The sequence below is a fragment of the Bubalus kerabau genome, chromosome 15, assembly GCF_029407905.1.
Source record: "Bubalus kerabau isolate K-KA32 ecotype Philippines breed swamp buffalo chromosome 15, PCC_UOA_SB_1v2, whole genome shotgun sequence".
Lineage (NCBI taxonomy): Eukaryota > Metazoa > Chordata > Mammalia > Artiodactyla > Bovidae > Bubalus > Bubalus kerabau.
Genome location: NC_073638.1, coordinates 43,632,335 through 43,654,004, shown reverse-complemented (window position 1 = coordinate 43,654,004; position 21,670 = coordinate 43,632,335). Strand labels below are relative to the sequence as shown.

Here is a 21,670-nt window from a genome sequence, read left to right as displayed (position 1 = left end):
GACTATAAAGAAAGCTGAGTGCTGAAGAATTGATGCTTTTGAACTGTGGTATTGAAGAAGACTCTTAAGAGTTCCTTGGACAGCAAGGAGATCTAACTAGTCCATCCTAAAGAAAATCACTCCTGAATATTCATTGGAAGGACTGATGCTGAAGCTGAAACTCCAATACTTTGGCCACCTGATGTGAAGAACTGACTCATTTGAAAAGACCTTGATGCTGGGAAAGATTGAAGGTGGAAGGAGAAAGGGATGACAGAGGATGAGATGGTTGGATGGCGTCACCGACTCAATGGACATGGGTGTGAGTAAACTCTGGGAGTTGGTGATGGACAGGGAGGCCTGGCATGCTGTAGTCCACAGGGTCGCAAAGTCAGACACGACTGAGCAACTGAAGTGAACTGAACCGAAGGATAGCAATTGACTGTTGTAAATTAAACTTCTATCCCAAAACCTTGCTATAATCAAATCGGTTATTAGTATCAGAAGCGTTTTTTTGCTTTTTAAAAAATTCTTTTGGATCTCCTACATGTTTACAATCATGTCATCTCTAAACAATGGTAGTCTTTCATCTTTTATTTCCCTATCTTTTGTCTTATTGCATTAGCTAGGGTTTACAGTATGATGTTGAAAATGAGTAGTTAAGAAAGAACATCCTTATCTTGTTCTCCTCTATTTCTAGTTTACTGAGAGTTTTTGTCATGAATGGGTGTTGGATTTTGTCAAATGCTGTTTCTGAGTCTATTGATAAGACATGTCATTTTTCTTCTTCAGTCTGTTGATGTGGTGGATTTCATTAATTTTCAAATGTTCAAAGTCTTGAAAAACTGGAATAAATTTCACTTGGTTGTAGTTAAACTTACATCTTTTAATATCAACAATAAAATCAATAATTTTAGGTTCAATTTTGGAGTTTAAAAAGTTTTTCACTAACCAAAAACCCCATATATAGCTCCTAAAATCTCACCCTCATGAAATTAATGTAATTTAGTTCTAATACTAAATACTAATCTTTGCCAAGAATTTTTTAAAACAAGCACTCCTTCATGCATCTTAAATCCCTCAATTTATCCAAATAATATATGTGTACTTTCAGAGACCCATCTAAGTACCCATATGTTCTCTCTCTCCCCACAGACACACGCACATAGAGAGAATTTAGTACCACTGTTTTATGATTAGACTGTATAAAACAAGTCTTTCAACAGGGTATAATTTGTCTTTATATCTTCAAGTTCATCATACAGCAAAAGAGGGAGGAGAGAAAAGTTGGGATAGATACACCGGTAGATGTTTCAAAAATTATTTTTATTGTTACATTTCAAAGAGGACATAGGAAGAAAAAAGCCAGTTATCCAATAACTGCTACACCTTTCAGAGGGAGGCAACCGGAACTCCAGTCCTAGTTCAAAGCTGTACTCACCAGAGCCCAAACAGCTGCCTCTCAACCTGACTGGAGGTGCTGACAAATATGTGTATGTCATCAATCCAGGGAGGCTTGGGTTTAAAAGAAACTTTCTTCATCCAAGTGTCCAAGTCCTTAGGGTTTATCCTTAAAGATACTAGAAGATGAGAAAGACCACACGCCAAGACTATGTTTAGTCATTAGACTAGCGAGCAGCCAGTTTGTTCTAGGATGCATTGCATCAGACATCACGGTACATAAAGAAAATCTGCTTTTTGTGAAGGGCCACTGTGCATTTTCAGATCTAATTTACCATAAAATGCAGCCACAGGCCAACCAGATGTCTAGATAATACAGTCAGTGCAAAAATTCAAATAGGTAAGTTAGGGCTTTGATGAGGCTCAGTTCAGTTCAGTTCAGTCACTCAGTCGTGTCCGACTCTTTGCGACCCCATGGACTGCAGCATGCCAGGCCTCCCTGTCCATCACCAACTCCCGGAAGAGGCTGGCATACTGCAAAATATAAATGAATCTTGAAAATAAAAAGCAAAGTCTATCTCCAAAAGTTTGTTTAGTAAGGTGACTTGAGAAAAGTTATGTTAAGCACTTCCCGCACATCCCTCCCCTCCTCTGCCAAAAACAAAAAATACCACACAAAAACCCTATCTGAAAATTATCTTGAAAACCAAGTCAAAAATGTGTGGTAAAAAAAGAGAGTGCTTTTTCCAGGTAAAGGACTTCAAGATAATTTACAGGCAGACATATTTTTATTAGTAAAAGTCACAAATAGGAAAAGATTTATTGGCTGACACTGTCTGAGGTGTGTGCTTAAAAAAAAATGCCTTGATTAATACATAAATGAGAAAAGAAAACAACAAGCGTGTTTTTGTTTCCAGTTTTGAATTTTCCAGCAAGAGTTGGCGAAATCAACAGGGTATTAAAACAAAACCCAGGAAAACTCAGTCAATCTTTTTCCCATTGTCTGCCCCATTTCTTTCTAGTCACCGTGAATTCAATTCCCAATTAGCTGAGGACAACATGACGGTCAAAGACGGATTTTCGCTGCTCTTGAACTTGAAGCTTCCAACGCTGCTGGGCATACTCGACCTTATTTAGCACGTTGGCTCGACTGCGGGAGCGGGCCAGCACATCATGGGCATTTGCAAAAGGCTGGTGATCCTGAAAGTGCAGGAATGGATAACATCAGACGGCATAATCCATGTAAAACACACACGTACAAGTGCAGTTATCCAGCCACAGAGACTGGAGCAGCTGGACTGTTAAACAGACCATCTAATTTAGCCAAGCCTTCTTAGGCACTCAATACCAGAAGCAGGATGAACTCAACTACAGAAATAGGTGATTCAAATAAAACAAGTAATGATGAGGTATCTGTGCAATGTTCCCATGAGTCACCATTTCCAAAGACATTTCCCTTAGGAAAGAGGAACCAATGTAAAGACAGTGGTCATTTATGTTAGAGAAGCCTTTCTTGATGAGCTATGGAAAGAAAATCTATTTGCATGTTAATATCCACAAGTTACAGATAGAGTAGGGCTTTGCCTTGCTTTATTCAATACCATCCAGCTAATCTGTGACTGAGGAAAGACCTGTCCTTTTAATATCCTATCCTGACTCTCTTATATATTAGAATTGTTACTTGCCAGCTTGGGACCACATTCATCCCGGGAGATGAGTTGACTGGATCCTATCTTGGTTTTTTTTTTTATATATATATTTACTTACTTTATTATTTATTTGTCTGTCCCAGGTCTTATTTGCAGCATGCAAGATCTTTAGTTGCAGCCTGTGGGATCTAATTCTTTGATCAGGGATTGAACTCAGATACCCTGCATTGGGAGTGCAGTCTTAGCCACTGGACCACCAGGAAGTCCCAACTGGGGTGGTTTTAATTTCTTCTTATGCTCTCAACACATACACTTAAAACTTTTTCATTCTCCCCATCCCCTTCCCCAATCTGTAATGGACAGAGAGATAGCTCAAGTCAAGTGCTACAATTACCCTCGATTGCTAAGGATAGTAAAGGATTATTACTTCAGCTTGATAAAGACTTGATAAAGTCTTGAATCTTCCATTGCTGAACACATAGTAGCTTCCATGTTGGCTGCTGCCTGAGAAGAGAGACTACTGCAGGGTCACCCAGGTATCGGGTAGAAAACCAACCTATCCTGGTCAAAATAAGCCAATACCACTGATGTTTGTCGTCATTACACAGGAAAGCACCATGCTAATCTATCTATGAATAAGACATAAACACAGCTGCCCAAATGACAAAAGGCATTCAGTACTAATTTATTGCTTTTGTTTGTCTTTTCCTTGATCTCTTTTTCCTGAACTTGAATAAGCAAAGCTTCTAAATGTTCCAACATAGGAGATAAGTCACAAGTCAGTGCTGTTAAACTTGGCCTCTCGAAAAGAATATTGTTTTGCTTGTGCATGTTTGCCAAGGCTCTATTATATACCCAGGGCAGGAGACAGCATGTCTATGGAAAGCTGGAGATAACTGGATAACTATACATATATATATATAACTATATATATAACTACATATATAACTATATATAAACAGTGTTTTAACACTTGGTCTTCTTTTTATAGCAAGATATTTATATAATGTCAACATTTCAAAGACAGCAAAGAGTTTTCTATAAAGAATCTACCCCTGCCTTCTTTACCAAAATTGCTTCAACTTTTCGCTTCATTTAAGTAACATCTTGTACAAATCCCATTCTTTTTTTTAACCTTACAAATGAAAATAACAAAAACAATTCCATAAAGTTCAACTGTTTCAAAGATGTAAGAAAAGAGGTTAGGAAAAAGGAAGACGGATTACTTTATTCTGTTGTTGGATTATTGTATTTCCCATGAAAAAGTAAACCAATCCAAGGTCATCTAATAAATAGGCACAAACACAAGTCTTAGCTCCCTTAACCTTGACCTGGTGTCATATCTTGTCAACATACAGAGTTTGTTCAGGGAGATTAAAATGGCACTATACTATACGAACATAGTGCTTTAATGAACTTGTATATAAAACATTATTACCGTTACTGTTGGTTTGTTTTGGCATAAACAGGACTGGGAAGAGGGATGTGCTTTACCAGCAGAGTACTTCTCAATTTCATAGTCTTTTTATCTACTCTTCAAGGTAGGGGGAGAAACATCTTCTTAAGAAACAAATTAAAGGACTAAACAAACCAGTTAATCCTTTTGGTCTATTCTCCATCAGAACAAGATTGAACTAGCTGCTTGTGCTCACGTATGCCGGGAGAACACACACAGAGGTTTACCCTTTATATATATTTGCTCTTTTTACACCGGATAAAATTACAATAAATTCAAAACATGTTTTAACGTAATGCTTTGATAACAGTAATGATGTGTCATGGATATATGATACAGTAAATATTTTGACGACCTGCAGTGAACGTCGTAACTATTTGTGCTCTCTGATTCAAAGTGCTCTACACCCAACAAACATGGAAAAAAATAAAACAGAATTTAACTGAGGATTTAACAAAAGCATGTTTAAAGGCACAGCAAGAGTGAAGAACTCTCATCTTGGATTAGCAACAATTGTAGGAATTTAAATTCAACTTCTTATTGTACAGAGTTGTTATCATACATTCATTGCTCTGTTTAGAAAACCTCTCTCTATGCAGAATCAATTTAACAGATATCCAAAAGTCAGCCAGGCCTCTAAAGACAATGTTCTTATATGGTTGACATGTACATAGGATCAATCCCCGGTGAACAAAATGGTTACTAAGCACAAGGCCCCATCAATCAAATGCCTTTCCTACATGTTTTCATCTACACATTTGTGTGTCCATTTATTTTATGTTCTGTGTATTAAATTAATATTGACAGTGACAGTGTTAGTCACTCAGTCATGTCCAACTCTTTGCAACTCCATGAACTATATACCTTGTCAGGCTCCTCTGTCCATGGGATTCTCCAGGCAAGAATACTGGAGTGGGTTGCCATTCCCTTCTCCAGGGGATCTTCCCGACCCAGGGATCAAACCTAGGTCTCCTGCATTGCAGACAGACTCTTTACCATCTAAGCCACCAAGGAAGCCCTAATATTGTCTATTCCTAAAATCAGGAACCTGATATTTAATGCTATAAGCAATGTATATAAGTCAGAGCTTTTATCTATGCGCCTATAATGAAATGGTTTGCGTGGTCTTGGACATAACATTTTTATATGTTAGTAGTTCTCAACTGAGGGTGATTTTGACCCCCAGGAACATCTGGCACTGTCTGTGAACATTTTTGATTGTCAGGATTGGGATGAGGGGTGATACTTGTTTCTAGTGGGTAGAGGTCAGGGATGCCATTAGATATCATACAGTGAATACAACATTCCTCTGACCCAAAATGTCAATGGGAAACATCATATGTGAATGAAAATTATATGAAAACAGTATTTGAGACTCTAATGCTTCCTGATACGGAAAAGTTACTCATTATGTATTGGTTGAATTAATAAAGGATGCAAGGGGGAAAAGAGGCAAATAGAGGTGTTTCTATGAAAGCTCTTCACAAAACAAAAATGAAATCTTGCTCAAATAAGTTGAGTATTCATGATTGATATTCATGAAACAAGCAGGCTCTGTTTGTAGTTATAACTTGAGCCATTCAGTTGGGATCTCCTTTCTCATCTTTTACCAATGGGCCCACAAGCTGTTCCAGAGTAAAAGGACTTTTGACTGTGGTTGGCAAGGGTTCACTCTGGCTTTGGCTTTTGAAATTGATTCCTGAAACTCTACTAAATTTTATCCACTTTAATAAACATAGTTCAATAAAGTAATCCAAAATACAACATAATTTTCTAAAAAATATTATATATATAAATATAATGATGGAATAGTGGAAAATTTGGAAACAAACCCAAATAATGATAAAGACATACTAAATAACAAATTATGGACTATGTCAATTTCTCAGTAGTTTTGAGTGATATAATATTAATTATATATTCAAATCTGTGCTTTAAAGATAGGAAGAGAATCAGGAGTGATAGTTTTATTTTTCGCTAGAGTTCAAGACCACAGATTATTTCAAGAAGGAGTAAAATAGGAAATACAAAACATCAGCAAGTTATCAAGCTGCTCTTCATTAAGTAAAGAATATCATGCTTTTCATGCTTCCCTAAACTAAAACTTCTTTGCCTTTCAAAATATTTGGTGATGTTGACAGGAAAGGTGGTCGTTTAGGTTGGAGCCTGGGGAGAAAACTATCTCAGATGCTTTCCTCAACATAAACAGGAAAAGGTGATGAAAACTGTGCCCCTGATACAGAAAACAAAGCCTTGTACAGCGCACTCACCAAGGATCATCTGTCCAAGCCACCATATTTACGGCTTTACGGAACAATTTCCTCATAAAGAGACACATTCATACTAGACCCGTCTTTGGTTTCTCTGCCTGAGGATGTGCTCCAGCACATGGAACTACTCTTCACCTGTACTTTACATCAGATGATGACAGAGACTGGCATGAGACTTAACAGATGACAGAGACTTAACAGTGAGGGCATGCTAAGAACTTACCCCAACATCATCATCGCTCTGTATCAACTGTGAGTGTCCAAACAGGCGTCTCTTCAGTATGGGCTCAACCAGAGTGAGATATACCATGTACAGAAGTAGAAGGCCCAAAATGGAGAGATAAATTATAATGGTAACCTAAAGGAAATTGAAAATAAGTTGCATCTCTATTCAAGCCAAGAAATCAGAATTTTGTATAATAATACTAAAGCCATAGTCAAGACTGACCCATCTGTTAAGCACACAGGATTTCTATACAAACCAGATTCCAACATAAGAAACAAACTCAACTCTTCACCAAAGTATTATTTATAGAAAAAGAGGAAAAAAAGCATTTTTTTGTCTTTGAGGCCTTTTCACAAGTCTTCGAAACTCCATCTTCTACTACTAATCATTGCTACCACTGCTAGCAAAGCAGTTTACTTTTTTCACCTGAATACAGTGTCCTAGATTCAACAGCACTGCAGTAAAGACCACTTTGCATTAGGAACCCTAACAGAAAATGTAAATTTAGATGAATTTCAATAGCATACCAGCATACTGTTTTAGATCAATTCAGACATACAAAAGTACATTTTAGGCACAAGATTTTCTTGAGATCTTAATTTGTGTGGTGTCAAGCAGCAGAGTGTGACACCTCCCACTAGAACGGCTACAGTTAAAGACAGACAATACCAAATGTTAGTGAGGATGTACAGAAACTGAACCCTCATACATCGCTGGTTAAGAATATAAAACGGTACAGCTATTTTAGAATAAAATCTGGCAGACTCTTAAAAAGTTAAATATAAACTTACCTCTTTTAGGAATCTACCTGAGGGAAAGGAAAACATATATCCAAAGCACATACACTGATATTCATAACAGCATTATTCCTAAGAATAAAAACCTGGAAATAATCTAAATGTCCATCAACTGATGAATGGAAAAAGAAAAAGAAAATGTGGTATATTCATGTAGCAGAATGCTATTCAGTAACGAGAAGTAATTAAGTACTGATACATGCTATAGCATGAATAAACCTCAAAAACATTACGCTGTGTGAAAGAAACCAGTCGTAGAAAAGCACACATTTTCTGATTCTATTTATATGAAATGTCCAGATCTAGACATACAAAGCAGAACAGTAATTATCCAGGGCTGGGGGTGGGCTTCTCTGGTGGCTCAGACGGTAAAGAATCAACCGGCAGTGCAAGAGACCCAGGTTGAATCCTTAGGTCGGGAAGATCTGGAGAAGGGAAGCTGCTCCAGTATTCCTGCCTAGAGAATCACGTGGACTGAGGAGCCTGGCGGGCTACAGTCCACAGAGACGCAGAGTCAGACACAACTGAGGGACTAACAAATTTCAGGGCTGGAGGTAGGCATGGGATCAATGATAAATGGGCATCAGGGATCTTTTGGGGGTAATGGGAATGTTCTAAAACTGGATTTTAAAAAATGGATTTAAATTTGCTAAAATTTATAAAACTGTACACTTAATATGAGTGACATTTGAGGATGCAAATTATACATTAAAATTTTGTTAAAAAATAAAAAAGTTTATGATGATTTCTCTACAGGGAGGCATCCTGCTGGAGTAGAAGCTGGATGGTCTACTGGCATCCATATGGCATGGTCAACCACAATAGGAATTCTGTAACTGGCACAGCTGGCCACTCCAGACTCCCCTGAAGCCTTTTTTTGTGGAACAGAAATGGGAAACCCCATATTAAAACTGGGGAAAAGAACTACTAGCTACCATAATAGAGTAATTGAACTCATTAGAGGTTCAAATTGAGATAAAAGTGATCTACATTCCATTTCCTATAAAAGATAAAGAAAGAAAATCTTAAAATCTAGCCATGATGTTTCTAGGATAGTGTAGTCATTAAAATATGTAACTTTTTCTAAGAGTTGAGAGGGCAGGAAGAAGGTCTAAATATGCTGCTTTCTCACTACTCTTTGGCATTCGTGGACCAAGGAGAAGCTGGAATGTCTTTTTGGGAAATGCTAATTACACACAGGGCTTCTTTGTGCCATTTCACATATCACAACCATCTAAGGTGTCTTAATTAATCTACAAAGCATCTCAATGAGGCAGGTGGAGAGTAGGCTTATTACTCCTTTCAGAGTGGGGGCTGGGGATAAGGAAGAAGTAGGTAAGAGGGTATTGGAGAAGAGGATGGAAGAGCAATAGTTTAGATAACTAAATAGAATTCCAATGTCCAGCATTTTCTTTCCTGTTTAGATACCATCAAAAACTGTTTCAGAAGCAGAAAAGATGAATTTTTTTCTTTTCTTACCTTGATCGTAACAGAACTTCTTTCTTCATATTTGCATTCACAGCGTAGACAGTATGCTTCTACGTCAGGACCCCGCACAGGCATGGGGTCCACAACATGAAGGCAATCACTGAAGAAAAAGAAAGATAAAATATGGTCTAAATCTAGCTGGATTTTCTACTCACACTGATCAAAACTTTCCTGAAATCCAGGATAATCACTGAGCTTACCCAATGAAATACATTAAGGAACATATAATCAGTAAGGGAAGTGAAATAATTTCCTCTCAATATTAGCAATTTGGTAAGATCTAACAGTCTAAGATGGAGAAGGAAATGGCAACCCACTCTAGTATTCTTGTCTGGAGAATCCCATGGACAGAGAAGCCTGGCAGGCTCTGGTCTATGGGGTCACAAAGAGTCAGACATGACTGAGCACACAACAGTCAAATAAACTGTTCAGTTCAGTTGCTCAGTCGTGTCTGACTCTTTGCAACCCCATGGACTGCAGCACAGCAGGTCTCCCTGTCCATCACCAATTCCTGGAGCTTACTCAAACTCATGTCCATTGAGTCAGTGGTGCCATCCAACCATCTCATCCTCTGTCATCCCCTTCTCCTCCCACCTTCAATCTTTCCCAGCATCAGGGTCTTTTCAAATGAGTCAGTTCTTCACAACAGGTGACCAAAGTATTAAGAGTTTCAGCTTCAACATCAGTCCTTCCAATGAATATTCAGGACTGATTTCCTTTAGGATGAACTGGTTGGATCTCCTTACAGTCCAAGGGACTCTCAAGAGTCTTCTCCAACACCATAGTTCAAAAGCATCAATCCTTTGGTGCTCAGCTTTATGGTCCAACTCTCACATCCATACTGACTACTGAAAAACCAAAGCTTTGACTAGACGGATCTTTGTTGGCAAAGTAACGTCTCTGTTTTTTACTATGCTTTTTAGTTAGGTTGGTCATAGCTTTTCTTCCAAGGAGCAAGCGTCTTTCAATTTCATGCCTGCAGTCACCATCTGTAGTGATTTTGGAGCCCCCCCAAAACAAAGTCTGTCACTGTTTCCATTGTCTCCCCATCTATTTGCCATGAAGTGATGGTACTAAATGCCTTGAATTTAAGTTTTCTGAATGTTGAGTTTTAAGCCAACTATTTCACTCTCCTCTTTCACTTTCATCAAGAGGCTCTTTAGCAAAGCAGAGAGGGTCTTCTTTGCTTTCTGCCATAAGGATGGTGTCATCTGCATATCTGAGGTTATTGATATTTCTCCTGGTAATCTTGATTCCGGCTTATGCTTCATCCAGCCTGCCATTTTGCACGATGTACTCTGCACAGAAGTTAAATAAGCAGGGTGACAATATACAGCCTTGACGTACTCCTTTACCAATTTGGAACTGTTGTTCCATGTCCAGTTCTAACTGTTGCTTCCTGATCTGCACACATATTTCTCAGGAGGCAGGTCAGGTGTTGTGGTATTCCCATCTCTTTCAGAATTTTCCACAGTTTATTGTGATCACACAGTCAGAGGCTTTGGTATAGTCAATGAAGCAGAAGTAGATGTTTTTCTGGAACTCTCTTGCTTTTTCAATGATCCAACCATGCTATGCTATGCTAAGTCACTTCAGTTGTGTCTGATTCTGTGCGACCCCATGGACGGCAGCCCACCAGGCTCCCCTGTCCCTGGGATTCTCCAGGCAAGAACACTGGAGTGGGTTGCCATTTCCTTCTCCAATGCATGAAAGTGAAAAGTGAAAGTGAAGTTGCTCAGTCGTGTCTGATCCTCAGCGACCCCAAGGACTGCAGCCTACCAGCCTCCTCCGTCCATGGGATTTTCCAGGCAAGAGTACTGGAGTTGAGTGCCATCAACCATAAAGACACATATGTAGCAGTTATTCTTCAAAAGTGCTATTATTCACAGTTAAAAAAAATGCACCTAAAAATCCCAAATGGGACTGAAAGCTACTTAGCAGATAAAGTCATATTTAGACTTCTTCATTTAGCAAGTAAAACTGCTAAACTGATTTAAGGTGATCTGGAGCATTATTCAAACATGATTACCTCTTTTATGAATTAACTAACATTATCTGAACTGCCACATATGGTATATGAATGGCTAATCATACCTAACAGATGGTAAATTATGAAACTCTGAAAACTGAACACTAGAGTAAGAAACAATTACTTTTCTTAAGGAGTCTATTTAAAAAGCATGAAGAAGTAGGTTTAGGACAACAAAAATATTTAAAAATGAAAACATTACCTGGCAACAGTACATAAATAATAATAAAAGGCTGAATGTTTTTGTTGTTGGATGTTGTTTATCTTCTCCCCATTTGCCATTTATGGCTTATGAAAAAGCAATTCTACTCAGAAAATCTTATTTTCTAGAAGTCTGTCAATTCTAGGAAATAATTAAATTCTTACTCTCCACAGCTATTAAGAGCCCACTGCTCTGATCCCCTTCAGCAAAGGTAGGCAAAGCTCTCCCGTCCTCCTGCCGGCCCCTCTCGTCATCTGTCCCTTAGGCAATTCTGGCTGCCTTAAGAACCACCACAGCATCCTGTCTCATTCAGGCTTCCTGTCTGTCTCACTCTACCCACCTTCTCGGCAGCACCCAATGCTCCAGGCTGATTCTTTCCTTTTGCCCTATCAGAACATACTTTTTTGTGTTCTGTTCCCTGTGAACTGTGGTAGAAGAAAGAAAACTCAAAACGGCATAACGGATAAAAGTTCCGTCAGTTTTCCTTAACAGGTAATTTAATTTTAACAAAGGTAGTAATGAAAAAGTAAGTCTCAACTGGCAGAATTTCAAACAAGAGTAAGGTCCCAAACTTACACCATATAAGTGTGTCGTATCTGTTCCAAACGTATTGAAGACCAGGAATGCATCCAGCTGGATGCAGGCATAAAACAGACAGAGGAAGCTAAATCCCACTGCAGGGGTATCTAGCTCAGAACCACAGAGGGCATGTAGCCCAGAACTCTCAGAGAGCTCACCTGCATGAGGTCAGACTACATGAACAGCTAAAAGGACTGGAATAAAAGGCTCCTGCCTCCTAGGACAGCTATATTTCTGTCTTGCTTTAAATGATTTAAGGTGACCTGGACTATTATTCAGGCTTCCCTGGTGGCTCAGATGGTAAAGCGTCTGTCTGCAATGCAGGAGACCCGGGTTCTATCCCTGGGTTGGGAAGATCCCCTGGAGAAGGAAATGGCAGCCCACTCCAGTATTCTTGCATACGAGATTAATTCTTTTATGAATTAACCAACAATAATAAACTGCCACAGTGTGGTATATGAATAGCTAATTACACCTAACAGTTCCCCCCACCTCACCCCACCCATATTTCTTTGAACCTCAGGAAAATGAGATTTATCTCCTATTTAGTTTCCTAGATCAGCTTCAGAAGCCTTAGTCACAATACTTAAGAATTACTTGGGAATCTAATTATTGAGTATTTCTTTGGAAGTACAAATACAGTTAATAACAAAGAGATTCTGAGTGCTGTGGAGGATGGGAAAGGAAACAAGAAGTTTGGCTCTGTCTAGCCAGTCATTGTAAACACAGAACCCAAATACATAACTCTTACTACTCTTAAATACAGCCACTTTAGGAACTAGGCAACACCTCCCCCTAGTGCCAAAAGGAGGACATTATCCGCTTCGAATCACACCCCAACATAAACCAGGGACCTCCAACTTTTCTTAAGCTAGACAGTATAGGTCAGTGATGGAGAAGGCAATGTCAACCCACTCCTGTACTCTTGCCTGGAAAATCCCATGGGCGGGGGAGGCTGGTAGGCTGCAGTCCATGGGGTCGCTAACAGTCGGACACGACTGATCAACTTCACTTTCACTTTTCACTTTCCTGCATTGGAGAAGGAAATGGCAACCCACTCCAGTATTCTTGCCTGGAGAATCCCAGGGACTGGGGACCCTGGTGGTCTGCCGTCTATGGGGTCGCACAAAGTCAGACATGACTGAAATGACTTAGCAGCAGCAACAGCAGCATAGGTTAATGAAAAATTAAAGCTGACAACTGGACAAAATGGAGGCCAGGAGGTAAATACATATATTTAATATATATATTATATATATATATTTATATTATATATAATATATATATAGGTATATTTACCAGGAAGTAAATACATTACATTTACCAGGAGGGAAATACTGGTATTCCCTGGTGGCTCAGTGGTAAACCTAACTGCTTGCAATGCAGGAGACCTGGGTTCGATCCCTGGGTTGGGAAGATACCCTGAAGAAGGGAATGGCAAGGCACTCCAGTATTTTTGCCTGGAGAATTCCATGGACAGAGGAGCCTGGCAGGCTACAGTCCATGGGATCACAAAGAGTCAGGCATGACTGAGCTATTAACACTTTCACTTATATATATGTGTGTGTGTGTGTGTGTGTGTGTGTGTGTGTATATATATATATATATATAGTGTCAGATAAGATACCCATATATATATATATGTATATATATGCACACACACACATATATACATACACATACATAAAGTCACATAAAATACTGGAAGCCTCAGAAGACTATAACATCTTGATTAATCATAACTTGTGTACCCTTCTAAAGCCAGTTAAAAACTTTCAGTGACATCTGTGACCCAATCAGAGTAAAAGGCTAAGCTGCAGACAGGAAGCAAGAGTGAGAAGGAAGAAAAATTCCAAAGCAAGCCTTGTTTTCAGCTGTTTATTTTCAAAGCTCCCTATTTTCACCAGTGAAGTGAAGTCGCTCAGTCATGTCCAACTCTTTGAGACCCCATGGACTGCAGCCTACCAGGCTCCTCCCTCCATGGGATTCTCCAGGCAAGAGTACTGGAGTGGGTTGCCATTTCCTTCTCCAGGGGAATCTTCCCGACCCGGGGATCAAACCTGGTTCTCCCACATTGCAGGCAGACGCTTTACTCTCTGTAAACCTGGAGTAACAAAAAGTCCATGAAAAGATTAGAGCTGAACACTTGAACAGTGAGTTCATTTGCCGCTCAAGTAACAAGTGTCATACTCTATTACTGATAACAGAGTAAACTGATTGTAAGTGCTCAATACATTTGGGAAATTTACAGGAATAACTTAATTGAGTTTTCTTTTCATATAAAATAACTTGCGGATATAAAACTTAAAAGAATAGCCATTATCACTTTGTAATACAAGACAGTTTAAAGTGGAACACAGAAGTTCTCAAGAACACACTTACCAAATGTCAGATTAAACTTAAATGGGAACTTACGGACTGAATTTCATGGGAAAAATAGACAACGGTATCAAAAAAGCTAAACATGTTCAAAGTCTGCATTTTCTTATTCAAAGTCAGCTTGGAATATTGTAACCGAATGAATTTAATTCTGCTTTCAAACTTTTTGGTCTATTTCACTGTGAAATCAGGTACATGTTACCAGTATCATAACATCTGGAGCTATTTTTCTTCTATGCCTATCCTGGCAATCTTCCATTGCAAACCATAAAATGTCCCAGTCCAGGGTAAGGAGCCCACCTATCCTTAAATGGCTGCTTCCCAATCATTTTACAGCACGTGTAGAAAAAGCTATCATTTGTAAGGTTCACTGGGACAAACAGAGAAGACTGCTGGTGACAAAGCAGTCAGGATCCCAGTCCTTGCTGGATTATATACCAAGGGTTGAAGGGATCAATGACTTGGCATGTCTATAACCTATTGGCCCACCAATTGGTAAACTCTGGCATCTATGGCTCATTCCCACTCCTTCCTGAGCCTTCTGACACTTTTAAACATAGTCTCCTATATCTGACAATATAGCATCAAAACCTACAAGTTATAAAAACTTGTATTATATTGTATTATATCTTGTATATATCTGTATGATAATCCAGATAAATGAGGCTTGCTTACCTTCAACTGAGAAGCAAGAAGGGCCTAAATTTAAGGGCACACAGAAAGAAGGGTAGCTATGGGGAGTTCACGCGCCACAAACTCAGCCCCACCCCAATGTAAAACCCTCCCTGCCTGGGGCTTTTGGCTACATTTGTTTAGACTTACTTGATACACTCAGGGTCTTACTCTCATTTTTTCAAATGGAAATGGAATTCAACACTTTTGCTTAAAAATAAATACTTAAAAAGAAAACAATACATTGGATGAATATCCAGTGCTAACAGTGACAACCAAAGAAAGAAATGCAACAGGTAATTCAGTAACACAGAATACTTACCAGTCTTTTTGAGATATATTCTTATTATAAATATGCCCAGAATTATCTTTATAGGGAGGACAGATACATTTACATCGGACATCCTCAGAATTCTGTAACCAAAATAGAAACTTAGTATAGCTTGACAGTTTATCATCAATATTTTTAGAAACTGCAACTTACACATTTTGTAAAGCATCCCCTGCCAAGTATTCTAAAACTATTCATTTACATTTTTCAATAACTTTAAGAGATACAAATTTTTTAAAAACCATTGGCAATGCTCATGAATAATTATATAATACATAAAATTATTTTGAAATAATACCTAGTATCTGTGGTTTAATCACATTTTTCAGTCACGTGACAAAATTGTGCTAACATTATCATCATCTATCTGCCAGTAGGAAGACACAGTAGACGGACAGCTGTGCCTGCAAATAAGAATGTTGATTACCGAAGGATTAGGAAATATCAAACTAAAAATTGCAGAACAAGTCACAATTCTACCCATCATCCTTCCACCCTTTGGTATAAAGGCACTGATATGCATAAAGTGAGTTGGGCCAGACTCCTAAAGAAGTTTTACAGGCACTCGGCTACAACAAAAAAGGAAGTACATAAAGGAAGTAGCTTGAATGTAGCTGAGACCAGTTTGGTATACTCTTCCCAGGAAACTTTGCTTCTAATCCCTGGGAGACAGAGAGGACAACTACTGAAAAAGCAAGTTTGAAGAAGTGAAGAAGAGGTGACTAAATTTATGAATAGAAGGAGTAGGAGATGCTTTCTCAGCAAAGGGGAATCTAATCTCAGAAGGAAGGCAGTGGCTCATTAGTCTCCAGAGGACCGAGCCCAGAACTCCTATATATAGTGGTATGTCTGGCAGAGTTGTTAAGTCATTTACTCATTCAGCAGCTACTTAGCATTTGTCCTGTGCCAGAACTTGAGCGAAAGGAGGTGGATTCAGATAAGTCTAAGACATGGTTCCTGCCCACAATTAGGACACACCCAAGTAAAGAAGACTGACAAATACATGGTTACAGTAATACACCACTTAAAGTGATGACGGCAGATATGCAGAAGGTGCCATCAGTGTTTTGAAAATCAGGAGACTTGATGCTGTCCCTTTTTCTGAAGGGAACTGGGGAAGATTTCAAAAAGAAACCTTGACATAAACAACAAGGATCTGCTATAATAACCTATAATGAAAACGAACCTGAGTTATTTTCTGTACACTTGAAGCTAACACAGCATTATAAATATTTCAATAAAAAAACAGAATCCCTGACCAAACCTCCCCATCTGTATGCCTGTCACTCATCTTTCCTAGCCCCTGTATTTAAAGGTATTATAGAGTAAAGCTCCAATTTAAAAAATGCAAATATCATTCTCTTTTCCCATCATATTAATGTGAATGCCTTCTGTTTCCTCCAGTAATGAGCCATCTCATCAAGGAGGAAGCACAGGGCAGGTCTGGAGGGTATGGGCATGAAGGGGACTAGAGAGCAGCATGAGGGTAAAGTAAGAGATAGATGGGTTCCAGGTTGGAAATTTACTATTAGTCACCTCTCAGATGGTGACTGCAGCCACGAAATTAAAAGACACTTGCTCCTTGGAAGAAAAGCTATGACAAACCTAGATAGTGTATTAAAAAGCAGAGACATTACTTTGCCAACAAAGGTCTGTCTAGTCAAGGCTATGGTTTTTCCAGTAGTCATGTATGGATGTGAGAGTTGGACCATAGAGAAGGCTGAATGCTGAAGAATTGATGCTTCTGAACTGTGGTGTTGGAGAAGACTCTTGAGAGTCGCTTGGACTGTAAGGAGATCAAACTAGTTAATCCTAAAGGAAATAAATCCTGAATATTCATTGGAAAGACTGATGCTGAAGCTGAAGCTCTAATACTTAGGCCACCTGATGCAAAGAACTGACTCATTAGAAAAGACCCTGATGCTGGGAAAGATTGAAGGCAGGAAATCAAGGGGAGGACAGAGGATGAGATGGTTGGATGGCATCAGTGGATATGAGTTTGAGTAACTCAAACTCAATGGATAAGAGTTTGAGTAAGCTCCAGGAGATGGTGAAGGACAAGGAAGCCTGGTGTGCTGTAGTCCATGAGGTGGCAGAGTCAGACATGACTGAGCGACTCAACAACAACAGTCCTCTTTGCATTTTTTGAGATAAGATACAGGTGGGCTCCAGTTGAGGAATTTACAGCCAACAAAAACAGGGTAAATAGCCAGTCTTTGTCTCTTACCTGAAGGGAATAATCATGGCAAGGACAAAGTAAGGAAAAAATCCTGTCTGATAAGGGAGATACTACACATGCACAGAAAGGCTCCTTGGAATCAAAAGTCAGAGGATAATTTCAGGCCATAATCAGTCTTGCTCCTCCCAGAAGCCGTCACTTTCAGATCCATCTTGGCTATGGTATGCGTGCACACCCCCAGGGAGGGTCCTGAGACAAATTAACCGGGGGGTGGGGGTGGGCCAACAAAGCAAGGTGGCTGGCCAAGGGAAGAAGACCCGGAAAACTGCCCCTTTATAAAGGATTTAAATTTCCCAAAAGCTCGACTCTCTGAGCTTGCCCATGAGCCTTTCCGCATGTACTTTTCTTTTCAATAAACTTTTTACTTTACTTTTTACCTTCTGCCTCCTTGCCTGCTTTCGTTCTTGACTAGACAGGTATGACTAGGGACCCTAGCCCTAACTGTTGGCTCCTGTGGTCCAGTGGTGAGGACTCCCCATCTGTGAAACTAAGATCTGGCTTCCAGCCACTGCTGGCTGCTGCTTGCTGCAAGCTGCCGCTTACTGCTATGAGCGTCAGAAACCAAGGGGATGAGAAGGGCCAAGAAATGGAGCAGGGAAGGCCACAACTTCACCTCTCCTATAGTTTGGATCCTCCCTAACCCACTAAATTATCAAGAAAAGAGAAGGCAAAAAAGGGGCTAGGAGATCCTGGAGGGAGTGAGGTGAGGATATGAGGCCGGTGAGAGACTCTGTAGGTCCTTCCTTTTGAGAAAGAAGGCTGCCAGGAGAGGCAAGTTCCTACAGTGGGAAAGGAATCTGTTTAGGGATGAGTTGAGAGGAGTTAGTTCCTAAGAGGTAAGACACCTGTGAGCTGGGGGCTTCCTATACGGGCTTGGGGAATTTCGGAGGGTGGTCCGTGAAGCTGGTGAAGGGGGACGGTAGACTGTCAGAGCTTAAGTGTAAAGCTCAAGTTAAAAGCTCTCAGAATTGGAAAGGCTGTAAAGTTGGAGGTGGGTCCTGTCGGGGCTGGGAAGGGAAATTTAAGGAGCCGGACATGTCCGGGCCCCGTCTGGACCAGTGGGGCGGGGTCGGGTGTCAGCGCCGGGGGTGGGAGGGGGTGGGGCCGGGGCTGTCCGGCTGTCAGGGCTGGAGGGCGGGAATGCCATCCGGCTGTCCGGAGGGTTTCGGGCGGGGGTCTGCCAGGGCTGTGACGCCAGGGATCGGGCTGGCAGGGCTGGCAGAGGACTGGGGTGGGGCTCAGGTGGACAAGGCCGGAGGCAGCGGAGGAGCGCCGGTCTGAAGCGAAGGCTGGGAGGGACTCACCTTGGCGGCGTCTGACAGCTGCACCAGCAGCAGCACCGAGAGCGCCAGGCAGGACAGGCTGAGCATGGAGGCGAGACGAAGGAGGCCGGCCCACAGGGTCGCCATCGCGGCCAGGCCCAGCAGTCGCCACAGCCGGAGCCCCCGAGACCAGCTCCCGGCCGGGCTCCGGCTCGGGCTCCTCCGCCCGCACTTCCGTCTGGGCCCTCGCGTCACGGGCCGCGCCGGGTCAGCTACAAAAAGCATTCGACCCGGAAACGGTTCCCGGTGCGGAGGCCGGGAGGCAGCAGCGTGCCCTATAAGCTTAGGCGGCCTGTCGCGGCCACAGCCTGCGCTCGGCGGAGCTTCGAGGCGCTAGGATGTCTTTCCCCGGCACAGAAGCAGCCGGGCCGCGGACCGCCAGTGAGCTGGGAAGTCCTCCCATCCAGGGAGACCCCCCCCCTCCTCGCGCCCACCCCCCGCAGAAAGCCCTGGCTGTCAGATCCCCTAGCAAGCCCGGGGTTCACCGGAGTGACCCCTGCAAGGCCGGAGCCGTTCGTTGCCAGCCTTAGGAGGACGGAGTGAGCCCCAGCCTCAGGAATTGCTGAGAGGCTGCCCGTCCCGGCCGGCGCAGGCGGGGTGGGTGCTAAGCTTGGGAACAGGTATGATACCGACCGAGCCATCCCTTAACCCAGAAGCCCACCCACAGTTAGATGGTCGAGGGGTCCTCTCCGGCACTTTGGTACTGACCTGCGGCCCACTGGCCTCCCGGAAACCGTTCCCGGGGAGGCTGCTAACAATCTGTGAGCTGCCTTTGTGGGTGTGGCCTCCGTTGGGGGCTCCTCGCTGCCCTTCCGCTGGGGGCTGACCGCTTAGGCCCAGCCTACCGCCAGGAACTGGGCCACAGCAGAGGGGCTGGGTCGGGCCAGGCCAGGCTCCGGAAGGTGTGGAGTTGGCCAAAGAATTACCCTAGTAGCCGCCTCCGCCCAAGGTTTCAGAAGATAGGGGATCACGGTGCTACAATCCTGTTCAGGGCGGCTGGCTCCTAACTCAAAACTGGGGGACCGCTGATGATCTTTCCCAGAGCGGGTCATCCTGAAGGATAATTTGGGAGAACCCTGGAGATCGTACAGTCTCTTTAATTAAAATATTTTTCAGTTAGTAGTGGAAAGGGCATAGTAAAGATCTTGGGCCAAACATTTCCTTTTTCTGGGCTTAATATGAGGGGATTGAACTCTTATATGTGGATTTCAAATTTTGCTTTCATGGAATACCCGTGTTTCTTTCTCTAAGCAAAACTTAAAACTGGTCTTTTCCTAGTTTGTGGAAATGCTTTAATAGATTGAATTTTTTCAGTATTTTTTTCTCACATGTGATTCTTGTTGCTGCTAGACTAACACAAGAAGGTGTCTGATATTATGCCAAGTATTTTTAGACCCATTCAGTCCCAAATGGCAGGACTAGATGACCTTTCACCAAGGCCCCTCCAGGCTGCCCTGTCAGTTTCATTGTCAGATTTTCTTAGCGGGTATCCTGCTGGCCAGTGTCAAATGTGTCTGACTGTAATGCACTTGTGGATTCCTGATTGCTAAAAGCAATCTCATCAGCAAGTCTGGGATCAGTTTAGGGTTAGCTGTCTAGGTCTGGATCTGAAGGAGTGCTTTTACTCTTTTCTGAAACCTCAGAGGCCTTCCCTTCTTCAAATTTGTTCTCAGCGCCCTGACTGGAGGCACAGAGATCTAGAGGAATATATAGTAGTGCCTCAGCAAGTACACTCAGTCTGGGCAGAATTTTAGAGTTACAATGTCTGACGTTGTAGCCACTAGCCCCAGGTGGCGACTGAGCACTTGAAGTGTGACTGACTGGAATTGGGATACACTATAAGTGTAAAAATGTACTGAATTTCGAAGATTTAACATAAAAACCATATTAAAATATCTCATGTTAACCATAAAGTCAATGTTTTTATATTTAGGTTGAAATATTTTGGATGCATTAGGTTAAATAAAACATTAAAACAATTTTGCTTTTTACTTCTTAAATGTAGCTACTAGGAAATTTAATGTTTATATTAGACATACCTGTTCTAGAATGTAAGATGTGGCTGCCCAGAGTAGAGTGACTGTACGATGACTGGTTGCCTGGCTAGAGTCTGAATGAAGGCTCAGACTGGGTAAGGAGAAGGTAAGGAGAAGGGCGACGGCTGAACTGGCACAGCGAGAGCCCAGGACTGGCGGGGCTGGGGGGATGGGGGCATATATGGCACGAAATATAGGATTCCAGTGATCCAGTGGAAGTGGAGGAGTTGGTTCTTATTCTGCCCTGCTCATACCTAGATAACTCCTGCTTTCCCCTTAGGTCAGAAGTCTTCTCAACTAGAAAGCCTTCCCTAACTTATGTGCATTTCCATCTGTATTTGTGCAGAATTGTTTCCTAACCTAATCTGTTATGAAAAAATTTATGTTTTCATATCTGCCTCTGAACTCCCAACCTCCACCCAAACTTGGCAGTCTTTGAGGGCAAGGCTTTTCATTATCTTTGTACCTGGAGACTGCTGCTGCTGTTGCTGCTAAGTCGCTTCAGTCGTGTCCGACTCTGTGCGACCCCATAGACAACAGCCCACCAGGCTCCCCTGTCCCTGGGATTCTCCAGGCAAGAACACTGGGGTGGGTTGCCATTTCCTTCTCCAATGC

General features: G+C 41.6%; 1 protein-coding gene and 1 long non-coding RNA gene across 5 annotated transcripts; both read right to left on the bottom strand.

Annotated features, from left to right (window-relative positions):
• Positions 1-1,286: 1,286 nt before the first annotated feature.
• Positions 1,287-19,760, bottom strand: TMEM9B (TMEM9 domain family member B). 4 transcript variants are annotated; one of them, XM_055548697.1, is made up of 6 exons: positions 19,728-19,743; positions 15,757-15,862; positions 15,450-15,541; positions 9,258-9,366; positions 6,979-7,113; positions 1,287-2,580 (listed from the first exon to the last, which is right to left on the bottom strand). In XM_055548697.1, the coding sequence occupies exons 4-6, from the start codon at positions 9,339-9,341 to the stop codon at positions 2,425-2,427; spliced, it is 375 nt and encodes a 124-aa protein (XP_055404672.1). In that variant the 5' UTR covers positions 9,342-9,366; positions 15,450-15,541; positions 15,757-15,862; positions 19,728-19,743; the 3' UTR covers positions 1,287-2,424. The 4 variants fall into 4 exon arrangements, with proteins under 4 accessions (XP_055404672.1, XP_055404670.1, XP_055404673.1 ...); XM_055548695.1 differs by lacking the exon at positions 19,728-19,743 and adding an exon at positions 19,002-19,132; XM_055548698.1 differs by lacking the exon at positions 15,757-15,862 and having other exon boundaries at positions 19,728-19,760.
• On the bottom strand, positions 13,941-15,441 carry LOC129628981 (uncharacterized). The gene is made up of 2 exons (XR_008703029.1): positions 15,278-15,441; positions 13,941-14,180 (listed from the first exon to the last, which is right to left on the bottom strand). It is a non-coding gene; the product is annotated as an uncharacterized LOC129628981 (long non-coding RNA).
• Positions 19,761-21,670: the final 1,910 nt, after the last annotated feature.